Here is a 13,937-nt window from a genome sequence, read left to right as displayed (position 1 = left end):
TGAATTTGGCATTCTCTACTTGGCGTCTCAGTGGAGTTTGTGAGCAACAGAAGCTTCCCTATCAAACAGGTCGGGGAATCTTCACTGAGGCACTTCGATAGTAAGCAGGAAATAAACAAAAAACAGGAAATCTAAATTCAACTTAAATTATCATATGGAGAGTGAAATAAAGCTTGGGACATAAATGAGAATCATTATAGTAATATGGCAATAACAGGAATGCCCTGGCATGGGAAGGATGTTATTAAACTAGAAAGGATGCAAAAAAGATTTACAATGATGTTACCAAAGTTTGAGTTAGAAGGAGAGTCTGGATAGGCTGGGACCTTTATTCCCTGGAAATCAGTTGCTGAGTTTTGACCTTAAAGAGGTTTATCAAATCACAAGGGGAATGGTCAAGATAAGTAGCCAAGGTCTTGCCTCCAGGTTAGGGAGTCCAAAACTAGAGGGCAGTGGTTTATGGAGAGAAGAGAAAGATTTAAAAGGGACCTGAGGGGCAACTTTTTCACACAGAGGATGGTGCATTTATCGAATGAGCAGACAGAGTTAATGATAGACGCACAACATTTAAAAGCTGTTTGGACAGGTGCACGGATAGAAAAGGTTTAGAGAATATGGGCTGAATGCAGGCAAATGGGACTCGTTCAGTTTAGAAAGCTAGTCAGCATGTACGAGTTGGACTGAAGGGTGTGTTTCTGTGCTGTATGACTCTGACTGTAAGAATAATGAGAACTTAAAGATAATTTTGCTTTTAAAAAGCCTGTAACAATTTTCCTCTGAGAGAATAGACTCCATACTGATAAAATTTTGCAAATGCTCAGAACCAAAAAGGTTGTTCCTCATTATGTATCTTTAATTAGTTGCCTTTGATGCCATTATCAACTGAGTTAATCCTGAATGAACAATAATTTATTCACAAATCTCAGTGTGAGACTGGCGAGTACTAACCTAAATTAACCGTATTATTGATTTCTATGCATATTCCATTACTAAGAAACTGTAAAGGTGCACCCTCTTGAGAAGCACGGTGCTACCGACAGCAGTTTCAGAAGCTTTGCCGTTGTTAATTCAGCAAAATCCAAACCAACATCTGTTTTATGCGTGTGTTTGTGAGAAGGCACTTTAGGCGTAAACATTGAAGAATGATGGTGATTCTCCCAACTGCTGTTCAATATGCTGGGTTCTATCCTGCTGTTTTCAGAAATGGAGACTTCCAAAGTAAGCCCCATTTACTTATAAAAGCTTTGAGATGTTGACTCACATCTAATGATAAGCAAGTGAACACAGCATGCAATTTTATTACCCCTGGCTTCATATCTCTGGTTAAACTGTATATCAGTTGTGCTTTCCAGGGACAAGTGATGAATACACAGATTGGTATCTTAGCCAACGGCAATAATCTCTATCCTGCTTGATCATGTTCTCTTTCATTGTATCTGTAGATGCATATACAAGCACAGAGGTGAATTACAACTGGACCAATGAACCAGCAAAATCTGTGGTCGTTGCAGAAGATGGCTCTCGTCTGAATCAGTATGATTTACTCGGACAAACTGTGGGTGAAGAGCTTGTCCAGTCTAGTACAGGTTTGTGAAAAACAATTTAGCTGACAGTTTTTTTGCATGTTCATTTGGCATGAAAATGGTTGCACTAAAATGATCTGATCCTGTGATAACCTTTTGGGAGTAACATTCTGGTCTAGATTGTGTGCCTGTTTTGGGTTGCAGGTTAACTTTGTACTAAGCCATGAGAGTAGGAATTTGTAATGAAAGCTGACTACCCCTTTGTGGACACTCTTGTAAATTCCACTAGGTCCTTCATCTGCCCTCCGCACGTGGTGATATCACATTTGGAGACAGTACCATGAAACTGAAATAACCATCTACCACCAACCCTCTGCGAAAAACAAAGTAACCTTTTTGTAAGGACCTGGGAAGGGGAGGCAATGACCTAGTGGTATTATCACTGGACTGTTAATCCATAGACCTCGATAGCATTTTGGGAACATTAGTTCGAATCCTGCCACAGCAGATGGTGGAATTTGAATTCAGTTGAAATATCTGGAATTAAGAACCTCATGAAGACCATGAACCCATTGTCGATTGTTGGAAAACCCATCTGGTTCACTAATGTCCTTGAGGGAAGAAAACTTCCAAACTTATCTGGTCTGGCCTACATGTGACTCCAGACCCGCAGCAATGTGGATGACTCTAAACTGCCCTCTGGGCAATTAGAGATGGGCAATAAATGCTGCCTGGTCAGTGATGCTTTCATCCCGTGAATGAGTAAGGAAATAAAAACATGAATTTTGGAAAGCTGTTAATTCAATGAAATTGGAAACTCTGGTCATTTGGATTGTGTTAGGCCAACTTACATTCATACCCTGACAGGGAGAAATGGTGCATCTGTGAAATATTGGTACATCTCTGTGGTGCTTTTAATGGCTTGGGTTTTAATAGTTACCCTGGGGTGAGAATCAGCATAGGCAGTTGAGCAGCTACAAATTTTTACTCACTGTTCCTCCTGTAGGTAAGAAAAACTCTTCAATTCCTAGGCACCTGTTTGTAGTTCATTCTTTGAAATTGTTATTCATAAGCTGCCAAACTGTGGCAATTTATCATTGTTTTTGTCTTGATTTTAAGGTCAGCTATCTGGGATGATTATCTTTAACAGTGTGTCAAATCCAAATGTGGTCTAAAATTTTCAGATCAGTATTAAAGCAGAAGCCTATTGCTGAGCATTAGTGAGATTTTCTTAGAGAAATTAAAGTGATTTTGTTCTCCATTTGTTCTAGTAACTAGTGGGAAATGAAATAATAAATGTTAACCCTACTAATTTCTGTGAATAAATGAAAACAGAAATTGCTTTAAAAGCTCAGCAGGCCTGGCAATATCTGTGGAGAGAAATCACAGTTAACATTTCAGGTCGAGTGATCTCTCTCAGAACTGTTCTGAGGAAGGGTCACTTGACCCAAAATGTTAACTCTGATTTCTCTCTACAGATGCTACCAAACCTACTGAGCACTTCCAGCAATCTGTCTTTTTGTTTCTGATTTACAGCATCTGCAGTTCTTTTGGTTTTTAATTTCTGTGCATGTGTGTGTTTATCACATTCTGTTGGAGCACCTTGAAGATGTTTACAAATGCTTTGTTAATCATTACTCTTGATCACAAATATCCCCGCCAGACTTGAGAATGCTAGGTTTCTTCAGAAAACATAATTTTTCAGAATATGAATCACCCTTCCAAGTGGACTTTTGCTGGCAATTAATCCCAGAGGGAGATCTGCTGTGATTTTTGAAGATTGGAACTTGTTAGTATTAGAAAAAAGGGTGACCCAGGGCAGTTCGCCAGCTCTACATCCCACCAGTTTTTGGCCTCAACTGCTTTCTGTAGCAGAAAAAAATTACATTTGGTGACCACTCATCCCATCACAAACATTTCTATCCCTTCCTGGATATCCAATTTGCTAGCAGTCTTGCCGTTCGGCTGTTTGTGGGCAACTCAACATATAAAATTGGACAAGTCAAAAGTAGGCACACCATCAACTTGTACTAACTTCATCTTTCTGTTCCGTAAAAAATCCTCCCATTTATTTACAAATCTGAGTGCAATCACTCACATTTCACAAGATCAGAGATAAATATTAGAAAATGGCATTAATGAGACACTCAGTGAGAACTGCACTTTTTTTTGTGTGGTGTTTTGGCGTGATGTTTAGTTACATTGTCACGTTTCCTGCTCTTGTGACATTGACATAACTTGATAGTCACAGTTTTGTATGGGACAGCTGTGGCCCAAGTCAGGACAAGTTGTTGGGCTGTTGGGGGGAGTAGGGCAATGCTACTCTAGTGGGCTCAAGACCCAAGGCCATGTTCTTTTTCTTTAAAGTGGCACTTTAACGTCTCCTGCAGTCTGTTCTTTCCCCACCTCCCCAAGACACCCTGCCTTTCTGGTGCATGATAGGAGGCTGCTAAGATTCCCCTGAATGTCTCCTGCTGGTCACAGGTGGGAGGAACAGCCTTCAATTGAATGTTTTGTTGGTTCAATTGAGCTGTGGGCAGCTGGACACTCTGCTACCTTGTCCACTGCTGGCTACATTGTACCCAAATGGCCTACACTTGACCTATTTCTTCCATCTTTTAACATGTTAGCCTGTGCTTTCCTATCCATCCCAAAGGCTCTGTCAATTCCAACTTCAGCCACATCTGATTGCTGTCGAGAAATTTATACTTTAGGTCACCAAAAAGAAGTCTGAAAATAAGACATGATGTTAATGGCAATTATTTATCCAACTACTGAACAACCATAAAAAGAAGATCTTTATCTTAAGCAACATCAATAAACATGTTCAATCCAGTCCATGCCCGGTTCAGTCTGATTAAATCTGAATGGTTCCGATATAGAACTGCATTTGCAAAGTGTCTGACCTGTAGTGTGAATATAGGCAAATATCAGAGCAACACCTGGCACCGGCACAAAATGAAGCAAAGTTTAGATATTTAGAGATCAGTAGCGTTGAAAATGCAGAGGGTTGAAGGCAGCTTTAAAAGTTTTGGTATTATGTAGTGATTCAGCCACATTCTGAGAGTTTCATGGGAGTGAGTCTCACTCAACTTCACCTTACTGTGGCTCGTCCTCTCACCTATCCCCTCCTCCCAGGAGGGGATCAAGCCACACCTCCATTTCCTACCTACTAACCTCATTCCGCCCCCTTGACCTGTCCATCCTCCCCGGACTGACCTATCCCCTCCCTATATCCCCACCTATACACTCCTCTCCACCTATCTTCTCCTCTATCCATCTTCAATCCGCCTCCCCCCTCTCCCTATTTATTTCAGAACCCTCTCCCCCTCCTCCTTTTCTGATCAAGGGCCTAGGCCCAAAATATCAGCTTTTGTGCTCCTGAGATGCTGCTTGGCCTGCTGTGTTCATCCAGCTCCACACTTTGTTATCTCGAATTCTCCAGCATCTGCAGTTCCCATTATATCTCACCTTACTGTGGCGTCTGTTTGAAATTTCACATTTGATTCAACCCCACGTTTAGCATTGTTACAAAAGGTTTCTAACCGCACCAACAAACAAAATCTGAGCCATAACATAAAACAATAACTTTTAAAGCTGCCTTTAACCTTCCTGCATTTTCAATACCATTAATCACTAAATAACCATGTAAAATACTAACTTACGGACCACTAAACCTATTGAAATGATAAGTGGTGTTCACTTTCAGCCAATGCAATCAATTATCTTTTACTAAATTAAGTTTATTGGAGGCCAGTTGTCAAAATTGAGAAATGTACATGAAGAGCTGAACAGATTTTTGACAGAAGAGTCATGTAGTTTTGGAGATCTTGAATTTATGTATTGTTGTGAGGACAGTAAGAAGAGGGTGGATAGCTTGGGACTTCATTTCCCTGGAGCTTCGGAAGCTGAGGGGTGATCTGATAAAGATTTATAAAAATCATGAGGGACATAGATAAAGTGAATAGCCAGGGCCTTTCCCCCAAAGTAGGGAAGTCCAAAACTAGAGGGCATAGGTTTAAAATGAGAGGAGCTAGATTTAAATGTGACCTAAGGGGCAACATTTTCATACAGTGGATGGTGTGTATGTACAAAACGAGATACTGGGGGAAGTGATAGAGGTGAGTACAATTACAACATTTAGAAGATATTTGGATAGGTACATAGATAGGAAAGGTTTAGAGGAACGTGGGCCAAATGCAGGCAAATGGAACTAGTTCAACTGAGGAAACGTTGTTGGCATGAATGAAGGGTCTGAAGGGTCTGTTTCCATGCTCTGTGACTCTATGACTCTAAAACTGAGCTATTTCGTTAAGGCTGGAAGAAATAGGGAAAGAGTAGGCCAATTGGGCTCACTCATTAAGATCATGGTTGATCAGGTAGTGGCCTTAACTTCACTAAACTCCTGTATCTTAAAACGTTTGACTGTCTTGTTAATCAAGCATCTATCTATCTTAGTCATGAATATGTCAAATTACCCGACTTCCAGTTTCCAAAGGTTAATGACCCTCTGAGTGAAAAAAAAATCCTCTACATCTCCATCTTAAACAGCAGACCCTTTATTCTGAAACTATGCTTCTTAGGTATAGATTTCCTTCAGCATGGCTCATCTCAAGTTGCCTCAACATTTTATATGTTTCAATAAGGTCACCATATTTTGCTTCATCTGTCTTATTTTTGCTTACGCACTCAAACAGTCTACATACGTTTGCAAACTCTTTGTATTACTTTAAAACATGTTCTCACCATCCTATCTGCCACAGATACATCTGCCCATGAAAGTATTGCTATGAGTGACAATTGAACAGACCTTGTGGAGACAAAGTCCTCCCTTCACACTGAAAATCCCTCTGACATATTGGGCAGCAATATCACCATGAAATGGGATACACTCAGAACACACAAAGTAGCTCATGAGACACCGTGAGCCTTAGCAGCACTAAAATTGTATTCAGTCATCATTGTGCAAACTCATGACCTGGCATAGACCCCACTCCACTGCTATCATCACACCAGGAGATGAACCCTTATTCAACGAAGGGATGCCAGGTGCAGCACCGGGCACATCTAAAACTGAGGTGTCAACCTGGCGAACCAAGATATAGAACTACAGCCATGTTAAATACTGGAAGCAGTATATAATAGAGATATGTAATCCCAAGACCAATGATCAGATAGAGTTCTGGAGTTTTTCTGCATTTAATTGTACACAGTAATATACAATCAATTTACCAGAGCAGCAGCTCCAAAATCATCTCCATCCTCAGTGATTGGAGAGCCTTGCATAACAGTGTAAAGCTCAAGGCAGGAAATACTTACAATAATCCTCAACCACTACAGCTGTATAAATGATGCATCTTAACCACTTCCAGAATCTCCCCAGCATCATTGATGCCAGCCAACTCAGTTCACCACATATGATATCAAGAAACAGTTGACGACACTGGATACTACAAATTCTATGGGCCCAACAACACTCCAGCAATGATACCAAAGATGTCTTCTCTAGAATTAGCTGTGTTCATGCCCAAGCTGTTCAAGTTTAGCTACAAAACAGGCATCTATCTGATAATGTGGAAACTTGCCTGGGTATGACCTTTACATGAAAAGCACAGATACAGTGAGGCTTATAACTGTCTCATCAGTCTATTCTCAGTCATCAGTAAAACAATAAAAGGTGTTAGCGACAGTGTTATCAAGTGAAAGTTAGCCAGCAATATTCTGGGCTCACTATTGTTCAGATAGCCCCTGGCAAGGGAATCTCTATACACACTTGGTCCAAACATACACAACATTCAACATTTTTGTTGAATGACTTTTGCACCCTGGAGCAGACTTACAAAGATGTGATAGAGCTGCTTTCAATAAAGCATAAATAGCACAGTGTGGGAGGAGTTAATAGGTAGAAGTAGTATTGAAGTAGATTTGAAGAGAAAAGCATATGTCGATGGTCTCTTAACAATATAACAATAAACAAAATGAATCTGCTCTATAAAAATCAAAGAACTGCAGATGCTAAAATTCAGAAACAAAAACAGAAGTTGCTGGCGAAGCTGAGCAGATCAATGGAGACAAATCAGAGTTAACATTTTGAGAAATGGTCACTGGACCTGAAATGTTAACTCTGAATCTGTTATGTCTCAGATTGCCATCTATAGATGTTTATAGTGTCAACACACAATAAACAGAGCTGTTCAAAAGCTTAAGCCTGAAGACAGTTCATCACCATTCCTTCTCTTTAACCAGTCTGTCCTAAACCCAAATTCTCTGGTGTGGATCCAAAACTGCATAACAAAAGTCTGCATTCTAGAGATGAGGGAAGAAGACTGCCTTTGGCATCAAGGCAGTATGTGACTGAGTGCAGCATCATTGAGGGGAAGCAATGACCTGGTGGTATTATCGCTGGACTGTTAATCCAGAGACCCAGATAACGTTCTGGGGAGTCGGATTCGAATCTGCCATGGCAGATGGTGGAATTTGAATTCAATTAAAATCTGTTATTAAGAATCTAATGATGACCGTGAATCCATTGTCAAATGTTGGAAAAACCCATCTGGTTCACCAATATCCTTTAGGGAAGGAAACTGCCATTCTTACCTGGTCTGGCTTGCATGAGACTTCAAACCCACAGCAACATGGTTGACCCTTAGCTTCCCACTGGGCAGTTAGGGGCGGGCAATAAATGCTACTTAGCCAGTGGTACCCTCATCCCATGAATGAATAAAGGATCAAGGAAGCCTAGTCAAACTGATGTTAATAGAAATTGAGAGCAAAAAGCCTCCACTGATTGGGTAATACTTAGCACAAAGAAAGATTATTGTGGTTGTTGGAGCCAATTATCTCAGTCTCAGAGCACCACTGCATGAGTTTCTTAGAATAGTTTTCAAGGCCCAACCATCTTCAGTTGCTTAACAATGATGGATAACGTCCATCATAAGACAAAAGTGGGATGTTCATGATTGCTTAACATTCAGTTCCATTCACATTTCTGCAGCAAGACTTGGCAAACATCCAAGCTTGGGCTGATAAGTGACATGTAGCATTCACACCATAAAGGGGTAACCATCTAACCAAATTCCAATCATCCCCCATGAATGTCCGACCATCAATATCTCAGGGGTGCCATTTACTGGAAATTTAATCAACAGCCATATAGGTAATAAGGCTGCGGGAGCAGGTTATGGGGCATTAAACACATTAGTCATCACTTCATAGAAGGAGCACAGTAAGGCTATTAAGGTTCAAGGTGCTACCTGGTTTCTTAATAAATCACAGCCATATTTTATAAGTTTATCTTGGTAATTTATTCGGTATTTAGGGCAACAATAACCCATTTTAAAAAGGAGAAAGTATTATGAGTTTTATAAATTGACATATGAACCTTTATAAAGTTTTGGTTTGGCCTTGACGGGTAAACTGTCTTCATTCCTGAGCGCTACTTTTTAAGAGGAATGTGCTGGCTTTTGGAAGGGTACAAAGCGAATGATCGGAATGATTCCAGTGATGATGGACTTCAGTTATGAGAATAGATTGGAGAAGCTGTGCTTGTTCTCCTTGGAGGAGAAGTTTAAAAGAAGACTTGAAAGATGTGTTCAGAATCACAAGGGGTTTAAACAGAGTCGGTATTAATAAAAACTGTCTCAGTTTCATAACCAGAAGCACACAAATTGAAATTATTCACAAAAGGATTGGGGAATGGTACTAGCTGAGTTGACTTTGCAGAAGGATATGATAGGCCAAATGGCCTTCCATGCTTTAACCAGCTTATGATTCTGTGTTTCAATATTTTGAGATTTTGGCTTCAGGAACCTCTTATTCAAATTATTGTGCAAGTAGTGATTTGTGCAACTGTAAACTTATCAGGAAGTCAGTAGTAGACAACATCAATGAGAAGTTGGCTCAAAGCTACAATCTGAGCCTCAGCATCCCTGGTTTTACATTAACTTATAGGCAAGTAGGTTAACATCCTGTCCAGATGAGAAATTGAGCCTGGTTTATGCGGCCTGGCAACACCCGCCGCTGCCGCCCCCCCCCCCCCCCCCCCCCAACCCAACCTCTGTTCGTTTAAAAGTTAGGGACAGGTTGCACTGCAGCGAGTATCTGACCACTGGACGTTAAAGTAACTCAGAATGGGACCTGTACCCTATCATGGAGGAAATACCACTTACAAGAGCTGTCAGCCTGTAAACTGACTGGCTGTTCTGTAGTCTCAGTGATATCACTGAGAAGAATAACCTGACCAGACAGTTAAAAACCCAGTAATACTTCAAAATGAATGTTCTGGGCATGCTGGACATCCATTCTGAAGGATACAAGGTAGTAAAACAGTGTTTTGCATGCCATTTGCAAATTTTACTGGCACTTCCTTCTGGAATTGCTTTAACTATAGGTAGCCCACCATGCTGAGGAACTATAAAGTCAGACATGCAGTAGAGGGGGGAAGTTATGATGTCCTAGGCTTTGCTTGGTGCAGGATGACGAATAAGTGAGGTGAAGTGAGGGAGTGGTTCTGTAGGGCAGGGTTCTGGGTGGGTGTTATACATGTAGGAGTGGGGAAATATGCGGTATATGTTGTGGTTGCGTCCACCAGTACCAACTGACATACCTAGGGTATATTCTGTGCTCCAAACCCTCTTAACTATATTGGTCTAAGTTATTGACATCAATTGTGGAAGGATTCCCACATGGAGACTTCGGCAGAAGCGAAGCTCAGTCTTGTTGAGCAGAATAGATCTATTACATAGTACTTAATGGCCAGTTGCATTACATTTGAGTTGTATGATAGTCTCCAGTGAAATCTAAGATTAGAGTGAATTCTTATTGCTGATGTAATGTACAAACTAATCCTATAAAGGTATTCTAAATAGATATTATGTTCAGCTGAAAACAAGCTTGGTACCGTGCTCCTGCTGCTGTAAGTTATTGCAGAAGTAGGTAAGTGACAGGCTCAATGCCGCTTGCATCAGTTGTACACCAATACTGCCTGCTGGCCCACTCCTGGGATGGGTACTTAAAAATGAAGCCATGGTATTTGTACATGGATTTAAACCACACCTTACAGGCCAAAAGTGTGTGGTCAGCATGTCGCCTTTAACTTAATTCTGGTAGTTCCACTTTAAATAATTTTCTGATTACACAGGTCTAATGGCGCATCTTATCTAAAATTCAAATTTAATAAGTTCAATGTAGTTTGAATCTCCTTAACATTTTTCTTGTATGTCAACCCAAAAAAAACTACAGGGAATAGCACTGATACTTTATGTAATTTAGGTTTACAATGTTTATAAAGATTATTTTGAATATATTGATTAATAGGATTAGTGTAATCGTTTTCACTGCAAACCCACTTTTCGTTGGTGTTTCATTTCAGGTGAATACAAAGTTATGACAACGTATTTTCACCTGAAGAGAAAAATTGGCTACTTTGTGATCCAGACCTACCTGCCGTGTATCATGACTGTCATTCTTTCACAAGTGTCATTTTGGTTGAATAGAGAATCAGTGCCTGCAAGGACTGTCTTTGGTGAGTACATTTAACACACTACTGAAATACTTAGAAGCTAACTTACAGATGTGTTAGAGAACTCCAGAGATAATATTGAACCAACTGGAATAAATATTTTCTAACATTTTCATTGGGATATTTAGTTCCTAATGCCTTTTCACTTGAGATAAATAAGCCAAAAAGGAATTGGTTTTGCAAGATCATTTGCATAATCTCATATGTGTTTGAAGAGTGTTTTCACTGTTGCAGCCTTTTTGTTTTTAAGATATATGGCATAAGCAAATATATAAATGACCACTAAAGTGTGCCAATTAGTTCAGAGCTGACAGAAAATGTAATTCTTAAACATCATGTTCATGTTGTATTGGTGCACCATGTGTCATATCACAACAAGCTCATCTTTGTAAATGGCCGGTTTTTAGTTAATAACAGAGGGCAACGTGAGGCTTTGTTGATGATTCCTATAAGATAATAACATTGATCTGAAAGATTATGCAACTTTACTATGTTTAGTACAGGTTTGCTGTGGATGAAATTACCATGTCCAATCTTACGGGAAAGCTTACAGGAGAATATTACAGGGACAGTTTTCTGGATTTCTTTAAAATATGGGGCAGAGCTTTTGCCACTCCACTTCCCAGTGAGAGAGCGTACTGGATTGCCCACAGTCAGCATATTACATGCTGGCAGGCAGGTGACGGTGAGTATTTCATCCTATCAGAAGCCTGGACACTGCCAACCTGGGTCAACAGGCTCCGGAATCCTAAAGTGCATTGGTTGAAGCTGTGCCCTCTGGGTTTCAAGGTGCTAAGGTAAATCTTTATGTTTTTCTTGTGAGGCAGATGCCAGGGAGAGAAGGGAGTCAGGGCAGATGGAAGCAGTTTGTTATGTTTCTGACATTGACTGTCATTGATTGTTTCAAAATTGGGACAATTGGAGACCCTACCATCCTGTCAAGTTGATCGAAACATAGAGAATGCTGGAGAAACTCAACAGGACCGGCAGAAACAGAACTAATGTTTCAAGACCACTGAGTAATGGAAGATTAAGAGAATGGAAGTGGGAAAAATGAAGACAATATGTAGCAACACAGATTTATTAGGTCAGAGTCAACTACAACATCCAAAAGAGAGCCAGATGAATTGATCACCAGCTTCACGATCAAACTTCCTGAATAGCCAGAGGAAGTCATCAATGTAAGTAGAAGCTAGATCGTGAGAAGAGGGATCCAGGGGTTCCAAATAGGATTAAGGCCTGGATCCTCAAAGATCTGGACATTGGCTTTAAAATGTAAGTAATGGTGTCTTTGTTCTGCTAGCTATAGAGGCATCTATGTTTTATGTGAGGTAAATTTGTGGTAATTTTTCTTAGATTGTATGGCAAAGGAAAACATTGGGATTGGACCATCACATTTACAATATTAACTCCACAATTTTGCATCTCTAAAGCTGCTTTGAAAGATAATTTACAACCCACAGAGGAAGTTGAATGTTAATTTTCTAACACTTGACTTTTAAAACTCATTTTATAGCTTTGAAAGCAGTTAGAAGCCATAGATGTGCAAGAAAACCATTCTTTAGTGTTGCAATTTTACAGTTATGATTCCACAAATTCAATTAGAGGAGAATTACAAGATGTTACAATGTGAATAAAATGTTTAAAAGCAGCCATATGTATTTAAGTATGAAAGATTGTGTTTATAAATCTGTTGTAGAAAGGGATGGATATGTTGAATTCTGGAAATGTAGTTTGTACAATGCGCTTAAGACTTCAAACCACCATTGACAAGTACCACACGGCAGACAATCAGGGATTAAGGGCTATAGAATTCTGTGTAACAAAGCAAACAAGGAAGAAGCTGAGGGAGGCAGTTAAAAGACTATTTCTCAGAGTCATTGAAAGTGAGAAATGGTACCCCACCAGCGGGTTCCGTTCTGGAACTGCTTCTATTCACTGTGTAAAGAAATTACTTGGGATGTGAGAGGCATCCAGATTTGCAGAGATAATGGGAACTGCAGATGCTGGAGAATCCAAGATAACGAAGTGTGAAGCTGGATGAACACAGTAGGCCAAGCAGCATCTCAGGAGCACAGATTTGCAGATACAGGCAAAGTGGAAGGCATTGTAAATAATTCTGATAGCCAATCAATGCTACAAGGGAATATTGGTAAAGTTACAGACTGGGCAATAGAGTGACATATGGATTTCGAAGTCCTTACTTCTGATGTTTTACATTTTGCAAAAGAAGTGTTTTATTTTGAATTGGAAACTTTGAGTGACAGGGAAGAGCAAATGAATCCGTGGTTCAGTTTTTAAGACATTAAAAGAAGCTCCAGTGAAAAATAACATAAAGAAAGTTAATACAGTAGAGATGTTCTGGCTAAATATTAGTATAATGGTCAAAAAGTAATGAGGAATCAATATTAAATCTGGGTCAGACGACAGTTGGATGCTTGAAGAGTGAAGTCACCTGTGCCAATATTGTTTCCCTGGCTTACTGCCAATGTTTGCCTGGTTTTGCTCATGTAAAATTCTTCCAAACGTTTTTCTACATTAATGGTACTAAGTAAACAGAAAGGCATTTTTCTTACGCATAATATAGAACATTGAGAAAATATTACACCTTTATGCTATAATGCTACTCTATCTGGAGAACTCAAAATACAAAGAATGCTTGATTCAGTTTCTATTGGGTTTAATAACTTTTTTATGAAAATTGCAAAGAGATGGGAAAGAATAAATGGTAAGAGATAATTTCCTATGGTTGTGAGCTCACGACCAAGGGGAAGTAGATGTGACTGAAAATAGAAGGGTGGGAGTGGGCGTTTAATGTCCAGTGGGTGGCCTGCTGGCATGCCTCTTCCTACATCACAGTTATACCTCTTAGTGATGGTGGCATATATCCACTT

At 39.9% G+C, this 13,937-nt stretch overlaps 1 protein-coding gene across 10 annotated transcripts in view; it reads left to right on the top strand.

The window, feature by feature from the left end:
- Window positions 1-13,937, top strand: part of LOC125458109 (gamma-aminobutyric acid receptor subunit alpha-2) — a 222,924-nt gene that overhangs the window by 162,698 nt on the left and 46,289 nt on the right. For all 10 annotated transcript variants that reach the window (XM_048543026.2, XM_048543028.2, XM_048543033.2 and 7 more), the window contains exons 7-8: window positions 1,443-1,586; window positions 10,894-11,046. In XM_048543026.2, coding sequence (XP_048398983.1) covers window positions 1,443-1,586; window positions 10,894-11,046 — 297 coding nt within the window. The remainder of the gene's footprint in view (window positions 1-1,442; window positions 1,587-10,893; window positions 11,047-13,937) is intronic.

The sequence above is a fragment of the Stegostoma tigrinum genome, chromosome 1 (assembly GCF_030684315.1).
Source record: "Stegostoma tigrinum isolate sSteTig4 chromosome 1, sSteTig4.hap1, whole genome shotgun sequence".
NCBI lineage: Eukaryota > Metazoa > Chordata > Chondrichthyes > Orectolobiformes > Stegostomatidae > Stegostoma > Stegostoma tigrinum.
This window is presented reverse-complemented; position numbering and strand designations above follow the sequence as displayed.